This window comes from Physella acuta, unplaced genomic scaffold (genome assembly GCF_028476545.2).
Source record: "Physella acuta isolate Inbredline_101_S28 unplaced genomic scaffold, ASM2847654v3 ptg001763l, whole genome shotgun sequence".
Lineage (NCBI taxonomy): Eukaryota > Metazoa > Mollusca > Gastropoda > Physidae > Physella > Physella acuta.
Window position 1 is genome coordinate 21,836 of NW_026733273.1, and position 22,752 is coordinate 44,587.

At 34.5% G+C, this 22,752-nt stretch overlaps 1 protein-coding gene across 2 annotated transcripts; it reads right to left on the reverse strand.

Annotated features, from left to right (window-relative positions):
* Positions 1 to 22: 22 nt before the first annotated feature.
* LOC131930369 (uncharacterized) lies at positions 23 to 22,107 on the reverse strand. Of its 2 annotated transcripts, none has more exons than XM_059286827.1 (40): positions 22,001 to 22,107; positions 21,290 to 21,349; positions 19,142 to 19,257; positions 18,804 to 18,913; positions 18,346 to 18,529; positions 18,044 to 18,202; positions 17,671 to 17,869; positions 17,409 to 17,535; positions 17,089 to 17,214; positions 16,622 to 16,787; positions 16,284 to 16,460; positions 15,991 to 16,137; positions 15,466 to 15,695; positions 14,904 to 15,180; positions 14,489 to 14,708; positions 14,269 to 14,395; positions 13,808 to 13,990; positions 13,518 to 13,603; positions 13,215 to 13,390; positions 12,904 to 13,051; positions 12,368 to 12,622; positions 12,079 to 12,193; positions 11,756 to 11,901; positions 11,243 to 11,459; positions 10,852 to 11,071; positions 6,446 to 10,618; positions 6,064 to 6,246; positions 5,770 to 5,915; positions 5,441 to 5,596; positions 5,032 to 5,172; positions 4,499 to 4,634; positions 3,938 to 4,119; positions 3,634 to 3,817; positions 3,207 to 3,354; positions 2,799 to 3,067; positions 2,206 to 2,339; positions 1,835 to 2,055; positions 1,360 to 1,547; positions 822 to 1,106; positions 23 to 449 (listed from the first exon to the last, which is right to left on the reverse strand). In XM_059286827.1, the coding sequence occupies exons 1-40, from the start codon at positions 22,050 to 22,052 to the stop codon at positions 363 to 365; spliced, it is 10,656 nt and encodes a 3,551-aa protein (XP_059142810.1). In that variant the 5' UTR covers positions 22,053 to 22,107; the 3' UTR covers positions 23 to 362. The 2 variants fall into 2 exon arrangements, with proteins under 2 accessions (XP_059142810.1, XP_059142809.1); XM_059286826.1 differs by having other exon boundaries at positions 4,499 to 4,637.
* Between the last annotated feature and the right edge of the window lie 645 nt (positions 22,108 to 22,752).

Here is a 22,752-nt window from a genome sequence, read left to right on the forward strand (position 1 = left end):
AAAAAATAATTGCTCTTGTATATATGCATTAATATAATATTTATTAACTTAAAAAATCTGACATGATAGTAAGAAACACAATTTACACATGTTGTTTCAGTTTTCGGAAATAAAAATTTTGAGGAAAAAAAAACAAGGTTTCAAAAAGTAAAAATAAAAGGTACATATGAAATTGCTCTTGTGTTAGGTGTTAGCACAACATAATATTTTTTTAAAAATAGTAGACTAATAAAAAACGTTTCTCTTTTTAAAAACTTAATTTTTTTACAGAACTGTTCTAGTTTGAATTTCAGTTTCTTAGTACAGCAATTTTCTTGAGATCATCCTAGATCGGAGGCAAAATCAAAGTTTATGTTCCTGAGTTATAAGTCGGAAATGGGTTCAAAGTCTGCGAGAATAACTTTTAAGTCATCTACGTCATTACTTTCTTCATTATTCCATGGGTAATACTGAAACAAGGTAAAGTAAACTTGAGACCATACAAATACCTAGCTTCTATAGACATCATGATTAAAGTGAACTGATTGGAGAAAAGTTTAGTAAATAGATAAATGTATCCACTGTTTGAGAAATTCAATCATAAGTTAATAATGTAGAGAATCTTTTTTTTTAAATTGCATTTGATAAAAAAAATGTTCACCTTTTAAATTATGTTTAGATTATCGGAGTAGCTAACTACTGTTTTTTAAATGGTTTTTTTTAATTGCATTTGATTAAATAAATGTTTACCTAAATGTTTCAAAATACTTTCAACAGCCAGTAACTATGTTGTTTTAAATATTTTTTATTTAAATTGCATTTTGATAAAAAAAAAGGTTTACCTTTTTAATTGTTTCCAGATTGTCTGTGTAGCTTGCTACTAAGTTGTTGTAAAGATTTGAACTGACGTTTGAGGCTGAAGAGGGAACTCTGTACAGGGGAATATTCAACTCAACACGGCCATTCTTGGGATCAAATGTAACCACTGGGTTAGCCATAGCTGATTTCAAATTGTCCAAATACTCCAACATCTCATCTTCAATGATGTCTTTGGCTAGGGTGAATAAACGTTTAACCTCCTTCCTTGCATTTTCTTTGAGGTTGTAGGAATCATAGTAGCTTTGGAACTAGGGACAAATTGATAACAATTATTAAATTTCCAGGCAAAAGACATTTTCCAAACTAAGCGTTAAAAATTATATTAATTTTTATCCATAATTACAGCTTAATTTTAAATGGAGTTTATCTATATTAAGTATAATTCCTCCAATATAAACATAATAAGAACTAAGAAGAATCTATATTAAGTAATAAGACATATTTCTGTAATCATAAAACTATCAATACAAACAGTATCAATACATTAAAAACAAGACTTACCATATCAGGTACATTGTTATCGACTGTCTCTTTAACATTAGCCAGATAGTTTTGGATGGTGTTCATATCATCAGTAGAGATTGCAATATAAGGTAGTTCTTCAAAGTTGTCATAAGTGAACTCCTTAAATTGTTTCCTGAAGTTATCAATTCTGGACCTGTAGTACTGCAGAGTGTTCTGAAGATAGGCTGAAAAATAATTATAATTTAAATAACATCATTTTCACATGATTGTATTTTTTTTTAACTAATGGTCTTTTAATAACAGCATATTTAAACAGTATTTTAAAAACAATTATCTTTATGTTAGTAACTTCATTTTTCAACACTATTTTAAATTATCTTTTATTTCAATAAAATTAAAAATTGTGTTGAAAAAATAACTATCATTTTATCAAATAAAACAATATTTAAATAATTATTTTTAAATGAACTCTAAATAAACCTGGCATCTTAGCAATGAAAACACGGCTTACCTATTTGTTTTTCAGGATTTAAAGATTCTAGGTCTGCATTTTCAAAGCTATCAGCTAGATATGAGACAAGCTTCTCCACAGAGCGGAGAGTGCTTTCAAGACCCACTGTTACTGCTCTGTTGTATTCACTAGCTAATGGGTACTGTTTCACCTGATTGATCATGTTTTGAATAACCTCAAACACTTTCTTTCCAGAGGTCTTTGATTCATAGAATGTTTTCCTAATGAGAGAAAAATGTAAAAAAAATATGATTAATAAATGTATTTTTATCCTGTAACTCACTACTAATAGCTTTTTTTAAATAATTTGTTTTTGCAATGTATATTAACTAGGCAAACAGAAATAGAATTTACTCAGTTGAAGAAATTACCTGAACTTGTAAGCATTCATCACTGGTTCGATCTCGTTGGCAAAGTTGTCAAAAGTTTCTTCAGCTGAGTCCATAATCTCTTTCAGATCAACAGCTATTGCTCTGTTGGCAATTTCTCTATACTTGAGGGAAACCTAGAGAGGAAAGAACATTTTATCTCAAAGGAGGATTGTAAACAGCAAAATGTTACAAAATAAATGGGTTTTTAATTTTTTATTTCATAATTAAATAGTAATGCAGTTGTGATTTTTTTTCTTATGTACATGGGGGTAAAAGCCTCATGGGCATTTTAAAAGTTTTGTTTTTGCTAGTATTACTATCTTAACCCAAATATTGTCTGCGGATTAACTATAGGCCTTAGCTGATCTTATAAAAAAAAGTCAAATTTTATTATATATTCTTTTAAAATAAGGTAACACATTTTCTTTTATAACACAGTGGAGATCAAACAATTTCAAAAGTCAACAAGCTAGTAGCCTAAAAGACAAAATATTCACATAATAAAAATACCCACAACACTAATGCCTATCCCAACCAGCTTCTTTATAAGTATTTTTTTTTCTTTTAAAACAATGTGCCTGACAGTTTCTTACCTCTGTTCTGATGTCCATGTTGACCTGCCTAATAAAGTCAGTGACTGCTTTGCTTATCTCCCTTGTCTGCTGGGCCAGTGTGCTCCTAACCTCTGACACCAGTTCAGGTGCCCAGTACATGGTGGTGTACAGGGACTGTGGGGAGGCCAAGTTCATGGTCAATGTGGCTTCTGGCTTGTCGTCATTATCGTTCATCTGGTCAATGGCTACTTGGACTGCTGTGGCGTTGACATATTCAGCTGTGAAGCTGATCAAGTTTTCTGGTTGGCCTTTTGGAAAAAGAAACAGTTAAGTTTTAAAATATATTCACTTAAATAATTTAAAAATTTGTATTTTATAACATAAAGGAGATCAAACTAGTTCATTAGTAATCAAAAGAGTAGCCTCCAAGACAAAATATTCTCCTACCAATGACAATCTTCATGCTCCTGTCAGATGTGTCAAGTGTAGATTTGACTCTCTCCTGGCCATTGAAGGACCCAGAAACCTCCAGATTTAAAGGCTCATCGTTCAAGATTTTACCACTGACACCAAAACTGTTGTATGGGTTGGAGCTCTGTGAACACAAAAAGGTGAATTAACTCATGAGATCATTTATAACATTCGCATTTACAATGATAATTATATTAAGTATAGGCCTAAGGCTGGGAGATCTTTTTTTAATTATTTGAAATGGTAAGAAAATGTGTGTTATATATAAGTTTTATTAAAATATTGCAAACTGATGTGATAAACAAAACAGTGAACAAAACTAACAAAACGAAAACTGCAACCAATACTTACAAAACAAAAACTGAACAAAACTTACAAAACAAAAACTGTGATTAAAACTTACAATCAAGTTAATCTGTTTCTTGAGCTTGTTGATTTCAGCAAACAGGACAGTGTTTTTCAGCTGTCTTCTGCTTGTAAGATAAGCAACTCCCATGGATGAGGTCAAAAGTTCATCAGAGCTAGCAAGGTGACCGTCAATCTTTACGTCTACTTTAGATTCAATGTGTTGAACCCCAAGCTCAATGCTGAAATATAGTTTTTTTAAATAAGTAAATTAAAATGTTTATGCATTTTGCAAATATATTTTCTCAACAAAAAAAAGAGTACTTTTTTAGTTGTTTTTTTTTAAATACTTATTTTCTAACCTGTAATTGAAGCTGTTTTGGCTCTCTGCTCTAAAGAAACGCCCAGTGGGGGTTGGTCTGTTTTTCAGGGTAGAGAACAGAGTCAGGGTCTTGCTCTTGTCATTTTTATAGGAGATGGCAGTTTTGCTGTCAAAGATTGTGTTGCCTTGGTTCAGGATCAATGCACTGTTCACTTTCAGATCCTAAAAATATATTTTTTGCACAAGGTTATCAATTGTGATACCAACAGTGAAGATTGACCAATACAAATTACTTTCTATATGGATTTCACAGTATTTTTTTTTAACTTTGACAAAGCGTTTTAATTTTATTTGGATTCTATGCTCAAAAAGTTATTCAAACTAGGAGGTATAGGTATAAATTAAAGAAATGTTTCAAGCCAAATAAAATGTTTTTAAACGTTAAACAACTAGAATGTTTTTAAAAATTATACGAAATCAAATGTTTCAAAAAGTTCCATAGCTAGATCAATAATGTTTATAAAAGTCACATAACTAAAATGTTTTTAAAAGTTCCATAGCTAGATCTATAATGTTTTCAAAAAGTTACACAAAGACTTACAGCAGGTAACTGTACAGTGATATCAGTCTTGGTAAAGTCTTTTCCTGAAATAGAAGCAGCTACGCCAATCTGTTTGCTTTCATCTCTGTCAACATCCCAGCTAAAGGAGCCGTCAGCTTTCACCAGCATTTTATTGCTGCTATTGAAATAGATTTAGATACATTAATATACATAAATCTTCAACAGAATGTGTGCATTATTTCATCAGGAAAGATGAGATATGGTTTAAATTATTATATTCTAAAAGTGAATAAGATATTGGTGCTTTATTTTTCGGTTCATTTTTTCAATCTACACAAAGTTGAGAATATGAATATATTTAGTAATGAAATAATAAACTGAATATAATAGAGTAAGCCATATTTATATAACATTTCATTCAGTCTTTTTACAGAAATCAGTCTTAACCTTAAATCTAACTCATCACAGCTAAGTCAGCACCAAGCTTTATTAACTGACACAATGGTTATGATGAACATATTGCATAAACTCCAGGAGTTTGAGGTAAGCTCAGATCAAAGGTTTGCTGTTACCTGAGAGATCCTGTCAGACCCAGAGTTCTAGTTGGGAGGCCAAGCTTGAACTGTCCCTTGTAGGACTCATCGTCACTGTCAATGTTAGCGGTGTAGGAAACCTTGGCGCTGTCATCGTTACTCCAGTAGACTTTGCCAGAGCTACGAGATGTGTAAAAATGTCATGTGTAGGTACCAGAAAGTAAAAGAACTCCTAAAGATATAAATATTAATATTCATGAGCAATTCTAAAAACTGTATCATTTGTAAGCACCAGTAAGTAAATTATTTCCAAAGGATATTTTTATTACTCTGGGTACCAGTAACGGAAAATTAATATTAATGAGGTGTTATAAAAAACTGTTATTGGCCCTGTTTCTACTATAACTATGTTATCTTTGTTGCCTAGAGATTGTAGACAGCTCAATACCTCTTAAGTTTGTTGGCAGAGTTGAAGAGAGACTGTTCCACTCCTACGGAGCGAGATGGATGTACTACACTAAAGCTGAGCTGTCTGTCAGTAGCATAGGAGTTGGGGTTGTTCTTCATGGAGGTTAAAATGTTGATTTTCTGTGTTGGGTCATTCCTGGAATATATTGCATCAGCATTAGTAAAAACAAGTATTTGAATTTGTACATATTCTCATACAGTTGTTCAGTATATGTTATCTTTAGTGTAAAAAATGCTCTGTAAATAGTTGTTGTTTTTTTTTGCAAAGATTAATTCATATCTTTTGAAGGAAGATTTTTTTTCTCTTACTTGTCCCAGTTCAAGTAGATTTCCAGCTCACTGGTTTTAGCATTGTGGAGTATGGTGACAGTGTGCTCCATTGGGACAGGTTTGCGGATGTTGAGGGCGGTCTCGTGCTTCTGACCAAGGGTGTATTTGAAATCTCCATCAAACAGCTAAAAAATGATAATTGTCAAAAACTTAAGAAACGAGTTTAGGACAAATAAAATAATTTTTTTAGTGCTGAAAAATAATTTTTTTTCATTAAAACAAAAAAAAATGACTAAAGGACTTTGAGTTCAGTCAGAAAAAAATAAAACTTACGGTGTTGCTGTTGACGTCAAGAAGGAGTTTTGAGAAAACTTTTCCTTTTTCAAAGCTGTGATCAATGTTGATAGAGACATCTTTGAATACATGGTATGGCAAGTTCATTTTCAGTTCAGCTTGGTGCTCTTGTTTGGATGCTCTGATGGATTGCTTTGTAAGATATCTGCCGTCCAAAACAATCTACAAAACAAATCAAAAACATATTTTGACTTGATGTTTTTCTTTTCATGACAATTCTCAGCAACTAATCTTGGACTATTGGTTGTAATTGTAACTTTTGAATTTTCCAGAGCTTAACAAAACATCTCATAAAAGTTTCTTTCATTAGCATTCTAGCAAATGTTAACCGGTTAACTGAAATATAAATGAAACCACTTACTGGTTTGCTCTGACCGACTTCCACTTCAAAGTGAGACTTTTTGCCTTGGTATTCATCTTCAGAGTTCTCCAGAGTCAGCGAGTACTTTTGGTAGTTTCTGTTGTTGCTGTCAATGGCCGCAAAGATTTTCATACTGTTTGGACTGGTGTACTGCAACATACCTTGACCTTCAATTTTGTTTGACCTGGAGGTGATAATAAAGTTGACACTGCCGTCCAGGAGCTCACCGTTCATATCAATGGTGACCTCCTTCAGGTTGTCGAAGGATGTGGTCAGGCGGTACTTGGCGCCAGTGATGCCTGTGAGAGTAAACTCCACACCGTTGCCCAGATTAGCTCTGGCGTTGATTCGCTTGCTGTCGTAGTCCCCTGAGATGATGATCTCTTCATAGCCCCTGACGGGGGTTTTGACATTGAAAGCCAGGCTCTTGATGGGGGCTTTTTGGATGATCAGATCAGAGCTGTACACCTTGTCGTTTTGATTTAGGTTCACGCTGCAACTGAGTCTGTTGCTTTGGCCCTCGTGTCTGTATTCAAATTTGGTGGATCTGTAGTCAGAGAATGGGGTGGTGAGTTCAGCTTTGAGTTCAATGCGTTGGTTGGAATATCTGTAGAACATGGTTTTGGCTACAATTGCTTTGTCCTTGGAGAAATTAATTTTGAAAAAGGTGTCGAATTTGTCCAAGTCTCCTGATTGTTCAATCTCATAGCCAACGAGGTCGTAGTTAAAGAAGTTTTCAATTTGTAAAACACTTCTGTATTTAGAGTCTGTCATCAGTTCAAAGTGGCCCTTGACCTCTTCTCCATCAGAGAGTGCCCTCATGCTCAGTTTCATGTTCTTGGCTTCTCCTTCCTTGTGGATGGTGAGTGTGTGGGTGTGGCTCTCACTGTCCAGTGTGTAGCTGACTGTAGCGCTGTAATCAATAACATCGTCCTCTGCCTTAATGTTCACCTCACTTTCAATGACGTTTCCATTGGATGTGGAGAGCTTGGTTTTGGTGTTGTAGTTGGAGTAGCCTCCCTTGTGGTCAACCTGTGCAGTGAAGCCTGGCATCCATTTTCCTTTCGCGGCAACTTTCCCATGGATTTCATCAGAGGGGCTGCTGGTTTCCACCTGGGTGTCGATTAAAGATTCCTTGTTCCTAGCCAGTTTAGCCATGGCTACCATGTTGCTGAGGAATCCCTTCTTGCTGAGATTCAACTCAATGTTTCCAATCTTCTCCACGGAAGATTTAATCTCGGCTTTGGCTGAAACTTTGTCAGACCTGCAGTCGTGGCTGAGGTTAATGATGGTTGACTTGAAGTTCTCGGCTGTGGTTGTGAGAGTGAACTCCACCTCCCCTTTCTTCATGCCGGCATAGTTGACTGACAACTTTCCAACAACGTTGTCATCACCGTAGCTACCTTCAAATTTGGTTTCGCAGCTTCTTTCAGGGTAGGTTGACTTGGTCTCGTGTCCAAAGGAGAGCTTGAGGTCATCAGTGTAAGGTGTATTCAGTTCAAAGCTGGACTTGTATGTACTTGGGCTCATGTTGTTTGTGAATGACACTTTCACTGCCTTGGCCCCAAGCTTTACGCTAGCGTCTCCAACAACATTGTTGATGTTGCCCAGGAGTTTAAAGCTGCCTTCAAATTTATCATAGCCTGTAATGGTCAGACGAGTGTTTCCTGTGGCGGTGTCACTGCTTGATGAAAAGGCGGCTTCACCTTGAGCTCTGAAGTTACCAATGCGGGTTTCTGTCCGGCTGTTGAACCCCTTCTTGCTGGTGTCGTGTTTCAGGGTGAAAATGTTGTTCCTCAAGTTTTGGAAAGGTGTGTTGAGAGAAAAGGAAACTTCAACGTTCTTGCTCCAGTCCATCGTGAGCTCTGATGTCATTTCCTGCTTGTTCAAGTTGGCTCTCCATTTAGACTGGACATTTTTGTTTTGGGAATTAAAGGAGAATTTCATGCCTGCGGTTTCAAGTTTGGCATGTGGTGTTTTGAGGGTGACTTCCATGTACATAGGCAGGTCAAATTTGTAGGTTTCATCATAGCTGTAAACTCCATATGTTGGTGAGGACACTTTGAACTGTACAGAGGTGCTTCCATCTTCTTGGATCTTCTTCCATGAAGTGATCTCAACAGATGGCAGTGCTGTGTGTGGGGTGTTGAGGTTAAATTTGCTTCTGTGTTCACCGTTTCCATACTCAACAGCAAAGACAGTGTCATACTTTTTAACCATTGGCAACAATTCAAAATCGGCGCTTGCTTTCACACTGCCGTCATCCATCTCAAGCATGGCTCCATAGTTCAGTGACTTGAAGTAAGGGCAAGGAGTGTTCATTTTGGTGCGGATCTGCATATCATCAATGTTAAGCTTGTTTTCAAACTCAATCTTCTTGTCCACATCATAGTCAATGAGGGTGTAGGTGGTGTACTCGGAATCTTCCAGCTTGTGGGTTGCCTGTACAGCTATGTTGGCCAGAGCCTCAAAGGGTGTAGTCAGTTTGATTCTCATCTCAATGTTGTCAGATGATTCCAGTCCCAGATAGCCATCAAAATCAACTCTAGCCCATGGCTTCCACTGCAGCCAAGTGGAGACAGACAGAGGATTCAGGAATCCGCCCATTTTATAGGTGGCTTGTCCGTCAACCTTATGCTGATAGAATGGGGTGATGATGTAAAACTTAACATTGCCTGGTTCTAGATTGACGTTGTACACGGCTGTTTCAACTTTGTTCTTCTTGAAGGAGGCGCTGCTGTCGAATCGTTTACCCCCCAGGTTGTGGTTGAAGTTGAGCTCCATGTTCCTGTACTGCTCAAAAGGAGACTGTAGGACAACTTTTCCACTGACAAGCCCAGCGTTGTTTGAACCTTCAATGCTCACCACCATTGTCTTGCCTCTGTTCCACTTTGAGGTCATTGAGCTTCTGATATTCTTATAACCAGAGGTGGCGTGTTTCCAGGTGGTTTCAAAAGAATCCTTTGGCCAGCTTACCTTGATGTTACCATCATTGGATACATCACCATCATTGCTGTTGTGGTTGACTTCAATTCCAGCGTCGTATTTGTTGTTGTTATGGGTAAGGGCAGCAGAGGTGACGTAGCTGTTGTCATTGTTTTTGTGAGCCAGATTGATTTTAACATCTTTAATGGCCTGAATGGATGACTTGAGCTCAAACTTGGCACTGAGGTCGTTGTTGTAATCATCGCTGTTGTCTTCTCCCACCAGAGTCATAGCTACCTGGTCGTTGTTCCTCTTTCCTGTGATGACAGTCATGAGGGATGAGTCATACTTGTGGTTCAGCTCAAAGTCAAACTCCTTAAAGCTCTTGTTTGCTGTGCTAACTGTGACTGTGGCTTTGGCGCTGTTGAATGAGAATGGACGTTCAATGTTTACGTTTGAAGTAAATTTAGGCTTTCCTAAACTGATAAATTTCCCACCAGCGTTGTATTTTGATGGATCAGAGCTGAAGAACACGTTAGCTCCTAAATCTTCATAGCCTGAAAATGGTGTTTTGAGGTTGACATTAGCATTGATGGACTGGTCAGTTTTCCTCTCTGTGTTCTTGAATGAGCCGGAGATCTCAACCTGGCTCTTAGTGTTTCTGCCAGCGTCCCAGTCAAGAGAAATGGAGCCGTCGTATTTGTCCTTGTACTTGCCCTCAGCCTCGGCCTTGATTTGTCTAGTAGGGTAGGTCAGCTCAAGGTTAACTTTTCTCATCACCTGAGGAGCGTACTTGGACTGCACCATGGCGCCGTACACATCATCACCGTATCTGGCATCAAAAGCTGTCCTGAAATTCTGTGAGCGGATGTCCAGGGAACCATTGCATTGGATCTGAATAAGTTTGAAGCCATCCAGATTAATGTCAGAGCGCAGGTCGTGGTTGTTGGACTGTAAAGTGTAAACTGTCTTCATGGTGTGCTTGGGCTTGCCATTGTCAGAGTACTCAAGGGTGTGCTGGTACTGTTTGTCTGTGTTTTGTACAAAGCCTGTTGTCACTGCGTACTTCCTGCCTTCTGCATTAAGAGTTGCCTCTCCTGTGTAGCTCATCAGTTTCTGTTTTGGCTTCTCCCCCTTGATTTTAACAATGATTGGTTTCTTGAGGACAGGTGTTAGTTTCAGTGATAAGCTGGAATCAACGTTGATTGGGCTGTGGCTATGTGATACTTGCAGAGAGGTGTCCCAGTTCTGTAATTTAAAAAACAAATTACAGATTAACGCAATCATCAAAAAAGCCATGTTTTTTTTTAGCTTTTAAACAATTCAAAAACTGTTAAGAGCTGAATAATTTCTTTTCACCTCCTGATTCTAAACTGTAGACGTTGAACAACTGTAAGCTATACCACTTAAGATATCACCCCATGAACAGCACAAAATTTTCAACAGCCTGACAATTCAGGTACCAAATACTTTTTACTGACCTTTTCTGGCAACTGAGCTCCAATGGAGAAGTCAATATCTGTATCTCTGAGACTCAGAGCTTTCTTGGCGAAGTTGTAGGTGAGGGTCAGCTTCTTCTTGCTGTCGTTGGGGTCACTGCCATATTTAACTTCAACTGAGGCATCACTGTACTTGTTTTTGTGGCCAAATTCAACTTTCACGTTGGTGTTGTAGTCTTTGTTTTGTGCCATGCTCAGATCACTGTGCATGAGATCAAGTTAGAACTCTTCATTAGTGAAAGCAAAACAAACACCATCAGTTTATATTTTATAATTTTAGCTCACACTCTAATGCACAATGTAACCAAAAGTTACATTATTCCTTAAACCATATATATAATGTTTATAGAAAAAGAAAAATTGATTAGCATACCTGGTCACAATAAATCTGGGATTCTTGTCGTTGAATTTAGAGACCAATGTAATGCTGTCCTTGCCAACTTTAGGAATGTTGTAATTGGCTTTGATTGTGGAAGTCAGCAGGTTCTTGCGCTGAATGCTGTTGACCATGTTGATCCCACCAGTTATAAAAGGAGAGGTAACTTTGCCGTCAAAAATATATTTGTCTTTCTTAGATGTTGTGTATTTGACTGGAATAAAAAGTGAACTTTAGTTTCATTTTTAAAATTCAGATTAAAGATTATTAATCTTAAAATAGAAATGATATAATAATTAAACTTAAAAATAAACATTATTCAATAACAATATACACTGTCATATTTAATAAATTTAATTCACTTTAGGTCAAACATTTTTGTAGGCCTAATTATGTAACCCTACATTAAATTCAATCAATCACTCACAATGCGACAATAATCTACACAGTTGTCTCTCCTACTAATTCACTTTCCCATTACAAATAAAGCTTTGAAAAAGAAATACTTACAAGTCACGTTGGTTGGTTTGTATTTAAGAGCAACGAGAGAAACGCTGCCACTGATGACTTTGTCTGGCCTGTACTCCCCAGCTCCAGTGAATGAAACCACGGTCTTGTCTGAAACTTTGACTGTCACTTCAGGGGTAACTTGAATGCTGTAACAAAAAAAAAAGAGTTCATTTTTTTTAATCATCAAGTACCATTTTTTTTTCTATGTCGTATATAATAGTAGAATGTTATAAAAATAGTTGTACTCATTAAAATATACTTTTAATAATTCTTGTATTAGTGATAGAATGTTTTTTTTTTTAAATATCACTTTGGGCACATACCTGCTACCCTTTTTGCCATTAATGATGGTGCCAATGTTGACAAAGTAGTTTTCTTTTTCACCACTGCTGAAACTGGAAGTCAATCTCTTCTCATTCTCAAGGTTCATCAGATCAGCTGAATTTTTTTAATACACAAAAAAATGAATATTACACATAAATAATAACAAACATTTTTTTTAAATTTAAGTCTGGATGGTGGTCACTAAATAAAAATTCGCAACTTGAGTTTCAAAGATCTAAAACTGACAGTACATGAGAGTTGTAAGAAATTTTTGTGTGAAATAATTACCCTTGAAGTTGTAAGGGACCATGTATCCACTCATTGTCAGGTCAACATGGACTTTCTTGATCTGGTCAATTTCAACCTCACCAGAGAGGAGAGTTTGGGTTTTTCCTTTGTTGGTCAGCTCAATCAAGGGAGTGAACACCCTGCTGTTTCCACGTTTGTTGATTTTTACTTCAGAGGCCACGCCGTATTTGTTTGCATCATCAAGCATGACACTGCCCACTAGACTGTACAGATCTTTATTCATAACTACACCACCTGAAGACAAATATTTTAAAATGTACATTTCTATTGACTATTCATTAAATTTATAACAATTATTATTGATTTTAATACTTTTTTATTTCATTGATGAAATTAAACACATTTTTATAAAATAGTTTGAAATATCACTTTTTATATCAATTTAATAAATTCTTTAATTATATAATCCTGGCATGATTGTGCAAATATACCGATGTAGATTTAAAAACCTTCAAGTGAAGTTAGTTATTATTAACTAGAAGGCAGTGGACTAGGATTGCATGCTATATACTCACTGTTGAGGTTGATTTTCTTCCAGGGAGAAACAACATTAACGTCAAGCTGGAGTGGGGAGTAGCCAATGGTGAGATCTGCTGAGATCATTCTGTCAATGGTTGATCCAGGGGTGTTCATCAAAAACTGTGCAATGCTGTTTTTCTGGTTCTATAGAACAATCATTTAATGACAGTGTGAAAACATCAAAAAAATGTAATCTGTATCATTGGCAAATATTTAAATACTGAATCTTAAAATTTGAATGAAAATCTCATTTATTTTCAGATATTATTAATATTTTAATGAATATTAATAAGACATTAAAAAGTACCTCAACTCTCTTGGCAAAGAGTTTATAGATGGTGTGTGTGTCTCTTCTGTAGGAAACAATGCTGATGCTGCTTGGTCCAGTCAGAGGGAAATATGGTGCATCACTAATAGCAGAGGCATTAGGGAACTGGATTTCTCCACAGAATTCAACACCAAGAATGGTGGCCATTTTTTTACCTGTTGGTGATCAAATAAATTAATTTTCATAAAAGTTTTATAACACTCTAATTTTAAGTATTTTTTATTTCATTTTTGTTAAAGTTTGAATACTAGAAAGACAAATTTGTTTTAACTGGAGCGTTACCTGTGCAGTATTTGTAAACTTTGCGGTTTGTTTTGATCATCTCCTGCTCCTTTTCAATTTCGTTGTGGACAATGAAAAACTGGGATCTTAAAAAAGTAATAAATTCATTTCAATTATGTTTAGCTGTTAACAAATACAAATTGCCATTCAACATGTACCATTTCAGAACAATTAATCTACCTTCTTTAATTTACATCTTTCCCATTTCAAAAGATATTCTTATATTTTCTAGGATATGGTTTCACATAAGTAAGTACTTGTTAAGTTAAAATTTTATGTTGTTAACATACTTGGCATTGAAAATTTCCATGTTGTCTCTAGGTGGGTCAATCTCAACACTAAGTTCACGGCCTCTGTTGATTTCTATGCGTCCCTTGATGCCAGTGCTGGAGTGCATGGTGTTGCGCATTCTAAGACCAAGTTTGGCGACAAAAGCATCAACAGACATTGTTCCTGTGATTTCCAATGCAGCGCTAAAATGTGTAAAGTTTAGTATTAAACAGATGCCAATTTAATTTTTTTTGGCATATATTAATAGAGAACATAAAAGAAATTTAGAACTTAAAAACATAAATACTTCTGTATATTGTTAGAGATATTTTATACATAGCTCTTTATAAATTTTATTATTTATTAGAAAAATTTTAATTTTTAAATTCAGTGTTTATTTATCAATTATCAATTTAAATATGTTTCAATATTTTGGCATATGGGAATACAAGCAAAGAAAATAATTTAAAGTATGAATTACCTTGGCTTAAACTCTCCTTCAATCAAGAGTGAGCGTGGGGAGGTTGACACTTGTCGAAGATCTGCTTTGCCTTCGGCTTTGAGGTCAAAGTTAATGGAACCATTCACCACAATATTCAGTGGTAAACCTGAAATGAGTTAAATAAATTATTAACTGAAGCTCATTTTCAAACTTGGCTTGATACTTTACATCAACCGTTACAGTATCAAAATGTACGAACCTGCAATAGTTGGAATAACAAGGGAGACATCCATCAACTTTTGGCTGTGGGTGTAGGCTACTTCCTGTCTGTTGGCCAGCTTGATCAAAATATCCAAAAAGTTGGGTGTTTTTCCAGATTTAAACAGGCTCTCAGCTCCTTTGGCATGTTCAAAGAAAAGTTCATTGCCAAACATACGAGCATAGGCGAATCCTTTCACGTCATTCAGCTTTCCTGTGGCCTGTAAAGAAAAGGGAGATTATCTAAATTATTTACTATTTAAAAAATTAATGCATAAAAAATACTTTTAAATATTTATTTAAATTATCATCTTGAGCTTTTATCATTTCAATTCCAATAATTCTATAAAAATAAATATTGGTCTATCATAGATACATTGCTTTGGTAGTGGGTATTTCATTTGTAGTTATTTTACCTTGTTATTATTGGGGAAATATCCTGTAGATCCCAGAACCTTTTCAATCAAAGCTTCCAGACCCTCAACTCGTCCACCAGCCTCAAAGATGTTGATGGAGTTTCCAAACAACTCAACTGTCAGGTTGGCTTTAGCATAACGGGGAATAGGAGACTCGGAGCTCAGGATGACATCAGCGCCAGCGACCAGACCAAGGTTCAACTTGTTGATGAGGAATGATCCCTCAAAGTTTTTAGAGTATTTAAGTGCACTCAGGTCAAATGATTTGAAGGAGAGCCTGGAAAATAAAGAAAGAATTCTGATCTTGAGTATACCGGTAATAATTATCTGTAGGTGCATGCTAGCTTAAATTTTAGTCATTTTGTTTTAAACATTAAAATGGAAATAGCCAATTTTAGACAATTTAAGTCAATATTTTAAAAGAAAATGTAAATTATATTGATTCCTAGAAATGTTACTTCAAAATGAGAATGGAAATATTTTGAAAGAGAAAAAAGTAAATAAGATTAATTCCTAGAAATGTTACTTAAAACATGAGAATGGAAATAGTAAGTTTTCTTACTTGCTGATAGCTGCAGCTACTTCCTGTTTGTGGGGGTCGGAGGTCTGCTTCAAGTTGGTGAGGTGACTAGAAATGTAGGACCCAACCTGGTCATCGTTTTCATTCTGCAAGAGCTGGGCGATCTTGTCCAAGTTGTCTTTAGTGGGGCATCGCATCACAGAGAGGTATGAGAAGATTCTCACTTCAGAGACTTCGCTTTGGTCATTCAGGATAGCCCAAAGATCATCATTCTGAGGAATTTTTTAAAATTGGCCACAATATTAAAATATGAATAAGAAAATGATTTTAAAAATCAAAAAAAAAATTTTTTGTATTTTAATCAATGAAAGTAATATTAAAATATAAAATAGAATATGATGATTTTTTAAAATAAAATACAACAATTTTTTAATGTTTAATCAATGGGCACAATATTAAAATATGAATAAGAATATGATGATTTTAAAAATAAAACTTCTTTTTTATTAATTTGAATCAATGGGCACAATATTAAAATATGAAATAAAATATGATAATTTTTCTTACTGCTTTGCTGTCACAGGGGAAATTTCTAAAGGCCTCAGCAGCTGCTGACCTGACTTCAACAGGGGCAGATTTTGCTTTTAGACAGGTAGCCAGATTGACATCACCTGTCTTGCCGAGGTTGCCAGCAGCTCTCAGTGTTTTCATGACCTTAAATTAAAATGCAAAGAAATTAATTAAATATGTATTACATATATAATTACAGAAAACATTTTAAAATGTATGTAAATCTGTTAAAGTAAAAGTATGAAAGAATTAATTTCCATTGGCAACTCTGGATAAAGAGCAGTGCTCACCAAACTAAGATCTCTTTCCTTGACTGCACAATTTCTGGGTAGTTTCTCGTTGATTTTTTGTGTAATGGCACCCATGTTGTAGTCATCTCCGCAGGTTGGGACTTTCTTACAGTAGTTGTTCACAAGGGCAGTAATGGGCATCACAGCATCATTGTAATAGTTATCATCCAGTAAAGGCTGATTTTAAAAATAATCAAGAAACTGTTATATAATTTTCAAAAATACAATTGTTTTTCAAAAACATGCTATAAAGAGTAAAAACTATGTGCGATTTCAAATCAAATTCCTTTTATCCTTTTTAACTATATTTAGCAGTTTTTTTTATTTATTTTACTTACTGTAATGCTTGTAATCATCTCACTGGTTGGAGTTTGGATCAGAGCAAGAGAAGCTAACCATGCTTTAGCTAAGACACCTTTAACATCACCGGCTTTAATCAAGTTGGACATGAGTTCCACAGATGCAGAGGTTTCTGTCATGGGCAGGGCGTCAGTGAAAAATTTGCTGAAAAAATTAAAACAGTTGTAGTAACAAAGCTAAAGAGAAATTGTTCTGAACTAATAGTTTTTTTTAATTGTTATATTAATTTTGTATTTTTCTGTTTGAAAAAACAAAATCTTTTCAGTCATACTTCACAATAATTGTAAAATTAATAAACTCAAATGTAATAATAAATAAGTAGTAATTTATTATTTTATACATTAAATAAAAATATGGAATGTAAATCATTCCTAATGTATTTAAGTGTGTCAAAAATGTTAAATTATGTGTACAATTATTTTTTTCCATATAAACACATTCTTACATGGCTCTTCCATTGTCGGGGCACAAATTCTTGTTTTTCAACTGGGTATGTAGATCTCCAAGCTCTGTGGACTTCAGTGCTTTCATCACCTTCACAAGCTGCGAAAACAGTCTTGGTGTTTCGGGTCTAAAATGAACAGAGGGTTAAATCATGAGTTTGATTTTAAGTCACATTTGCCTGGTTCTTGGCAGTTATAATTTTTAAACAGAATTTATAGTTTTCCCCATGTTGTAAGCAGAATGTTAAGGATTTATTACACTAAGTAGTTGAATTTTAAATTAGTGTTACATTTTTTTCGGAAAATGTTATAGAAATTATACCTGAGATCATCCTTGGTCTGGTCACAAATCTCCTTCAGAGTTTGCTGGGCAGATTCCCTTGCATTGTTGCTCTGATCATCATTTCCGAAATGTTCAAACAAAAGGCTGCTTCTGGTTTGGACGGTATCTAAAAATGGAAATTGTTCTAGTATAAATAGGATGCAATCATTCTTGTATAAATTGTAAAGAAGAACAATAAAATATAAAGAACAACAAGTTCAAAAAGTTAGTTCTGATATATCAGTACGCTATATTTAGTTACCTTTATTCATATCAATTCCACTCTTCTGAGTGATAAGGGTGAGTTTTTGCTGCACTTTAGTCCTGCCACCGCTTTCTTTGTTGGAGAATGGGGCAAAAATGTGGTTCTCCTCACAAGACACCATCTTCAGCACTTTATCACTGTTTACAATGTAGTCACAGGTGTGGGTGCCTTGCATGATGGGAAGGGACTGAATCTCCTATTTTTCGGTAAAATATTTTGCATTTAGTAAAGTTCTAAAGTCATTTTTTGACCTAATGGTCAAAAGAAGAAGGTAAAAGTTATTGATCATAAGAAAAAGAATTATGTTACTTATTTATAATAAAGGATAGTGAAAAAAGAAAAGTAAGGAAAAATGAGACATGAGACTTACAGATGGGACATTGTAAGAGATGGTCTGGTAGAAGCTTGTGTATCCATCTCGCTTGGAGCAGGCGACTAGGTTTTTGGATTTCTTGACAGTTGTGTCCTTCCAAGCACCCCAGGACTTAGCAACACTGTAATCAGCTGTGCACTCTCCAGTGATATCAGTCTGTAAATGAACAGTTTATAAATTCCAAAGGCTTTTCATTCATTATCTTAAGAAATAAATAATTTTTAAACAAATGTTTACATTACATTATTTTTAATGTACTAAAATTCTATTCTCTATTTAACTCTTTAGTTGAGAATTACCTCTGACATTTTCTGATCCTTTTCAAAACTATCCATACTGTTTTGGAAAGCTGAGAGCAGACCTTTCTTGAAATTAAGAACCCATGTTGATTCGTCTTCATTAGGGCACACAGATGCAATGATGCCATCATCGAATGAAAATCTAAGCATGTGTTCTTGTAAAGCTACCTTGAATTCATCTTCCCTATATATGTAACAATAAAGTCAGTTTTTGTCAAGCAACAAGAAAAAGATAACTAAAATACTGACATAAATATAACAAACTGTGCAGTTAGTTCTACTTCTCTCTTTACATTATTTAGCTTAATCAGTAAGTCACCCCTAATGAAACTATCAGAATCAGATACAAATAAATATTTATACCACTGTCGAAAACCCAGATGCTGTATCAACTCTTTAATGTAGAACACATTGGTTACTCAATATTTTTTTAAATAAATATAAGAACCGTAACTCACCTGTCAGAACTCTTCAGTTCTGTTGTGTAGGCATCAGAGTGTGAGATTCTGACATCTTTAATTTTCAAGGCGAACTCACAGGTATCAATGGTCTGAATTTCAGCTCGTGCCTAAACAAGTTGATTTATTTAGGTCAATAATTACATCACCGTCAACACTAAGTTACACATTGTATTTAATTAATTAGGGTACAATATATAAGCCATTCACATGGCATTTAGTCTTGCAGAAATCGTTGACAAAATAATACTTTTAACCCTATCAGGCAGCCTATATAAATCTGCATCAGCAAATAGCTAAGCTAACAGAGTTTTTATAAGTTTTGCAAATGTTTATACCTGGATAGACAACTTTGCTGAATCTTTGGTGGAACCAGCCATTGTGGTGTCTGTGTCAACTTTGTAGTCATAGATGTAGGTTGTGTCGGGTGCATACTTAAACTTGCTTGGTTGGTCTGTTAGTGATACAAATTGAAATTTATCAAACATTATCAAAGAAGTTCATTTATTTTGTACTTAATACTAAGCTTGACCCTTAGAGCTATGAAGTTATGACTTACATTCACTTCACTAAAATCTCTAGATAATATTAATATATTATACAGAATATAGACTAGTACACTAGTGACTAGATCCAATCCAATATTTTATCTAGATCTATAATAAGATTAAATTAAGAACATTCCTTTGCTGTTTCATTTTTTTTGTCCCTTACTTCTAGCTTTGAAATTAATGTATTTTATGTAGGTTTAAAATCACTCAACAGGTTTTGTTGTATTTCTAACTATTTTATTAGGGGCGACTATAGATTCTAGATCTAAATAGGATTCTTGGGGGGAGTACAACTTGTTACAAAACGCGATGGTGGAAGGCCAAGGGGGAGAGGGGTAGTTAAATCATAAATGATTACATTAAAATTACATTATCATTATTTTTAAATTTTTGTTAAAAGTGATTTCAAAGTTTTTGAAAACATTAACCTAATTAAATATGTAAACAAGATAAGTCTATTTATTGTTGTTGTAGGCCTATTATATATTACCGATACTAAGATTTTTAAACGTCTTGTTTAATGAGTGAATTCTAATAGTCAGTAATAGATCTTGGTTTACAGGTGTATGTGCATGATCACTTTTAATTTGCCAGTTTGGCCTATGCAAAATATTATTAGCTTAGGGTAATTTTCAATTGTTTTATTTATTTACATTGGTAATTTGCTAAAACTAATTATTGGTTATAAGTTCAAATCCAATTAATCAATTAATATTAATTTTGTTAATATTTAAAATATAGTAGATCTGTATCCACCCACCCAATTTTACGTGACTTTTTGAACTCAATACAAAGGTCAGTTATCTTCCCGATAAGAAAGATCGATAACAGGTCAGTTAATTGTAATTACATTAAATACGATATGTAGGCTAGTTAAGCTAGAGTTCTAGGTCGATCAGTTTTCAGTGATAACGCTGTTATTAACTGGAACGAAAGCGAAAGTGATAAATGTTTATCTCACTTAATCACAACTGATGAAAGCCCTACATATAAGGCCTTTAATCTGGTATGCTAATAAGTGCGATAAGAACTTAATAAATTTTTGGTAGATCTATCTGGCCGAACTAGTTCAATACTTTACTTTAATATATTACATTTGGCTGATCATGTTATTGTACCTGGCAAGCTTCCGCCAAAAACGTAATCGCTACACTACATTCTATTTATAGACACATAGATTTAGAAAATAATCATTTATTATCTATCAGCCCCGCGATAACATTTACCGTTTAATTAAGTTCATTGAAAGCAGAATATTTTTACCAACTTTATATTGAAATAGGCATAATCAGATTACAAAGATATCGAATTAATTAAAGGCCTACTAATAAATGTAATTGATGTTTGGCTTGAGTCCATAATTTAAAAACATATTGATACGATAAAACAAATCTTACTTCAGCAGGACTTTTTTTTAATCAAACATTAGGCTAGAAGTTTAGTCATACAATTTAACTGATTTTTCTCTTACATAAGCTTTATTAAAAGAGGAACTATATAATTATAAAGCGGGAGTATATCATTTAACATGTCTCATGGTAAAATCTGCATGATGTGTGCGAATATACGAAAAACAGGTTTTAAAATTGTTGCACAAACGTATTGCTTATACCACCCCACCCCACCCACTCACACATTTTATCCGTTTTTTATTATAAGATGGCGTTGCTGGGGGGGGGGCATATGTTATGTTATCTTAAACTATTCTAGAGGACGCAATTCGTACATTTGTGTTTCCTTAATTAAGTAAAATCATGACACTAGTGAGCAACATAACTGTAATGATCTTTAATAAATGCGTTATAAAGGTTGGTATGTACATTTTATAGCATCACTACATTTTATACTATGCATGGATAGTATGGTGGAAAAGATATATTCTTAGAAAGCTATGAAAAGTTGTTTTGTTTTTTATTAATTCTATCATTCACTCACCTTTGCATGTCTGTGCGCACGAGTCATCATCGACATTAATGGACCTTTTCTTCATAGGAACTGTAAGGGACAAAACGCACATGTAAACTATCACATATATTTAAATATACACGGTTTTGCCCCTTATTACACGCATTAGTAATGCAGTAAGTAGTAATTTAGTAAGTTATTTTTCATACACATATTGTGTTCTTTTAAATAAACAATAGTTTATCTAAATACCCCATTTATAAAATAACAGTTGAGCTTTCAGAATAATTAAAATATAACTTGGTATTCCAGATTAAGAGAATTTCCAATTAAATAAAAGCAAAACTGTTTTTATATTTAAAAATACAAGCATCGCTTTAATAAAAAATAATATATGGCATGGCATATCCATCAATAGCATCTGATGATGACTGCAGTTAGTTTTTCAAAAATAATAATAACTAGTCATTGACATTAAATGTGTGCTACACTATAGTCAAGATGATGGGTACCAATGTTAATCGAGATGTTCCTTTTGATTGCATATCCATTGGTTTTCATTTATAAATAAGTGTATATATTTTTATACATTAACATTTTTTTTATTTAAAAAGCTAAATTAAAAAGTTAAAAAACTAAGGATGTTTCATCTTTAATCATTGCAATTGCAATATATAACTTATTTATTTTAATTAAAATTACAAATAAACTTTTTTAAAAAGTTGAAAATGTTTTTCTTACCCGCACTAGCAGCGGCTATAAGCGCCAACACGACCAAGGCTCTGGTGTCCATGGTTGGTCTCAAGGCGAAAAACGTTCTGAGTTTCCCAGCGCTGAGCGCTTATTTTTATACTGGAGGCAACTGTATTCCAATGATGCACACTTTTGGGCCAAAGTTTAACTTCAATGTCTCTGATTGGCTAACCACGATAAGTGTCCACGTGCAGTGCGAGGGAGAGGGAGAGAGCGGTTAACCAAAGTACTGTTCTCAAAGTTACAGCTGACATCATTATACTGACATTTTTACAAGTAGATAGCAAAGTCATCAATTGTCATTATCGTGCCGATAGCGATAATTTTAATCTCTAATTAGATTTGTTAGGTCATCGCAGATCACCCTCGGGTTAAAAATATGGTTTGTGCCATATGGCATACAGATGACGATATCACCTTTAAATTGTCACTGATTTACAGTGAAAGTTTTTTTAGTCACACACATCAGTTAAATGGTATTCATTGTTATCTATTCATATCGATAACATATCTGAAATATTGGCTTTGGTGTATGGTTCGCTGCGCGGAAAGCGAAAGCTTGCTTCCCACGTAAATCTTCTAACACTTGCACTACGGTGGTGTAACGGTAATTTTCCGTACTTTGAGGTCAGCAATTCAGAAAGGTAGATTTAACGTTACGACCCATATCCTACGACCTAATCGAATCCGAGGGAAGAATCAGGCCTTCGGAAATTCAATACTTATAATTCACGTTAAAT

Coding starts and splice junctions, on each gene's coding strand:
- LOC131930369 (XM_059286826.1), bottom strand. CDS start 22,052: ATGGACACCAGAGCCTTGGTCGTGTTGGCGCTTATAGCCGCTGCTAGT. Junction 5,597..5,769: donor ATCTACTTGAACTGGGACAA/GTAAGAGAAAAA, acceptor AATATATTCCAG/GAATGACCCAACACAGAAAA. Junction 1,107..1,359: donor ATAACAATGTACCTGATATG/GTAAGTCTTGTT, acceptor ATTTGTCCCTAG/TTCCAAAGCTACTATGATTC.